Source organism: Chiloscyllium plagiosum, chromosome 3, assembly GCF_004010195.1.
Source record: "Chiloscyllium plagiosum isolate BGI_BamShark_2017 chromosome 3, ASM401019v2, whole genome shotgun sequence".
In the NCBI taxonomy this organism is placed as follows: domain Eukaryota; kingdom Metazoa; phylum Chordata; class Chondrichthyes; order Orectolobiformes; family Hemiscylliidae; genus Chiloscyllium; species Chiloscyllium plagiosum.
In genome coordinates, this window is record NC_057712.1 from 63,191,470 (window position 1) to 63,193,139 (window position 1,670).

The 1,670-nt window shown below is 33.6% G+C and overlaps 1 protein-coding gene across 1 annotated transcript; it reads left to right on the forward strand.

The window, feature by feature from the left end:
• Positions 1–389: 389 nt before the first annotated feature.
• LOC122539858 (trace amine-associated receptor 1-like) lies at positions 390–1,325 on the forward strand. Its single transcript, XM_043674986.1, has 2 exons — positions 390–600; positions 673–1,325. Exons 1-2 carry the CDS (start codon positions 390–392, stop codon positions 1,323–1,325), a joined length of 864 nt encoding a protein of 287 aa, XP_043530921.1.
• Positions 1,326–1,670: the final 345 nt, after the last annotated feature.

The window sequence follows — 1,670 nt, forward strand, 5'->3', positions numbered from 1 at the left end:
TTTAGCTATATAATCTTGAAATTGGAGTTCAAAATAAAATCAAACATATTTTCGAAAAAGTGACCCTTCAGATTGTCATATTTTACTTCATAATCACAAAAGCATTTTTAATTTATATAAATTTTACATTTTGAACTTTATAGCATGTTAGAAATAAAAAGCATGATTCTGTTTTGCGCCTAGGTTGAGTCATGAAGAGCGGAACCAGAAAAGTATGGAATTCAATAAAGGCTTCAAACTAGATTGGGAAGTCAAATATTGACGAACGTTTGAAAGGAAATACAATGGAAACAAATCTCTCCGTGGCAACAGGAACTATTCAATGCTGTTATGAATTTGTAAATGGTTCTTGCCCTAAAGCAGCCCGATCAAATGGCCTTCGATTTACAATGTATATATTTATAGTGCTAATAATTCTCTGTACTCTAATTGGTAACATGTTGCTCATCATTTCAATTTTGCACTTCAAACAGCTTCACATGCCCACCAATTACCTTATTCTGTCTTTGGCTACTGCTGATTTTCTATTGGGCTGTTTCGTTATGCCTTACAGCATGATGAGATCTGTAGAAATGTGTTGGTATTTTGGTCAATTGTTTTGTAAGATTCATTCTAGCTGTGATATAATGCTCAGCACAGCTTCACTATTACATTTGTGTTTTATCTCTGTTGACCGTTACTATGCAATGTGTGACCCACTGAGATATAAAATAAGAATTACCTTCTTCTCAGTGCAGATAATGATCATCGTTAGTTGGGCTGTTTCAGCTAGTTTTGCTTTTGTCTTAATATTTTTAAAATTAAATTTAAAAGGAATGGGAGAAGCTTACAATAATAACTTTGCTTGTTATGGAAGCTGCGTACTTGTATTCAGTGAAATATCAGGAGTGGTTGCATCAACAGTTGCCTTTTACATTCCAGGAATTACCATGTTGTGTATTTATTTTAAGATTTATTTTGTGGCTAGAAAACAGGTCAGAAATATAAACAAAATAGCAAGTCAAGTTCAAAACATCAAAAATAGCAAAACTAGATTTGCACAAAGTAACGAAAGAAAAGCTGCCAAAACCCTAGGAATGGTTTTGGGTATATTTTTGATTTGTTGGTCTCCATTTTTCGTTAGTAATACAATAGATGGTTTTATCAATTATTCAATCCCTCCTGTCTTGTTCGATGCTTTTGTTTGGTTTGGTTACATGAATTCTATGTTTAATCCTTTAATCTATGGTTTCTTCTTTTCCTGGTTTAGAAAGGCTGTAAAAATCATTTGCAAGGGCCAAATATTTCAACCTGTTTCTTCAAGAATGGACTTGTATCATGACTAAAGTACATATGAAAAGAAGATAGTGGGTACAGTAAGCAAGCTATTTGCCTATTTAACTCGTTGCCACTGGTATTGTTTGAATACATGTGTAATTGCAACGAATATGAATTCAGGAGAATTGATACTGAAACATGTCCGTTCTTGAAAAATCTGAACTCTATTCCAAGCTGTCAGTTAACTGCATCCAGTGTGTAGTCAAACCACTGCAACATTCCGTCTTCGCAAAAATGCAGTCAAATAACAAAAAGAATTCAGAAGATCTAATGACCAAAAAAAATCTCCTTAAGGACCATTGTTAATTCTGCTCAGCACCCAGTTAGAAATGCTGTGTTTTAAGTACACATTC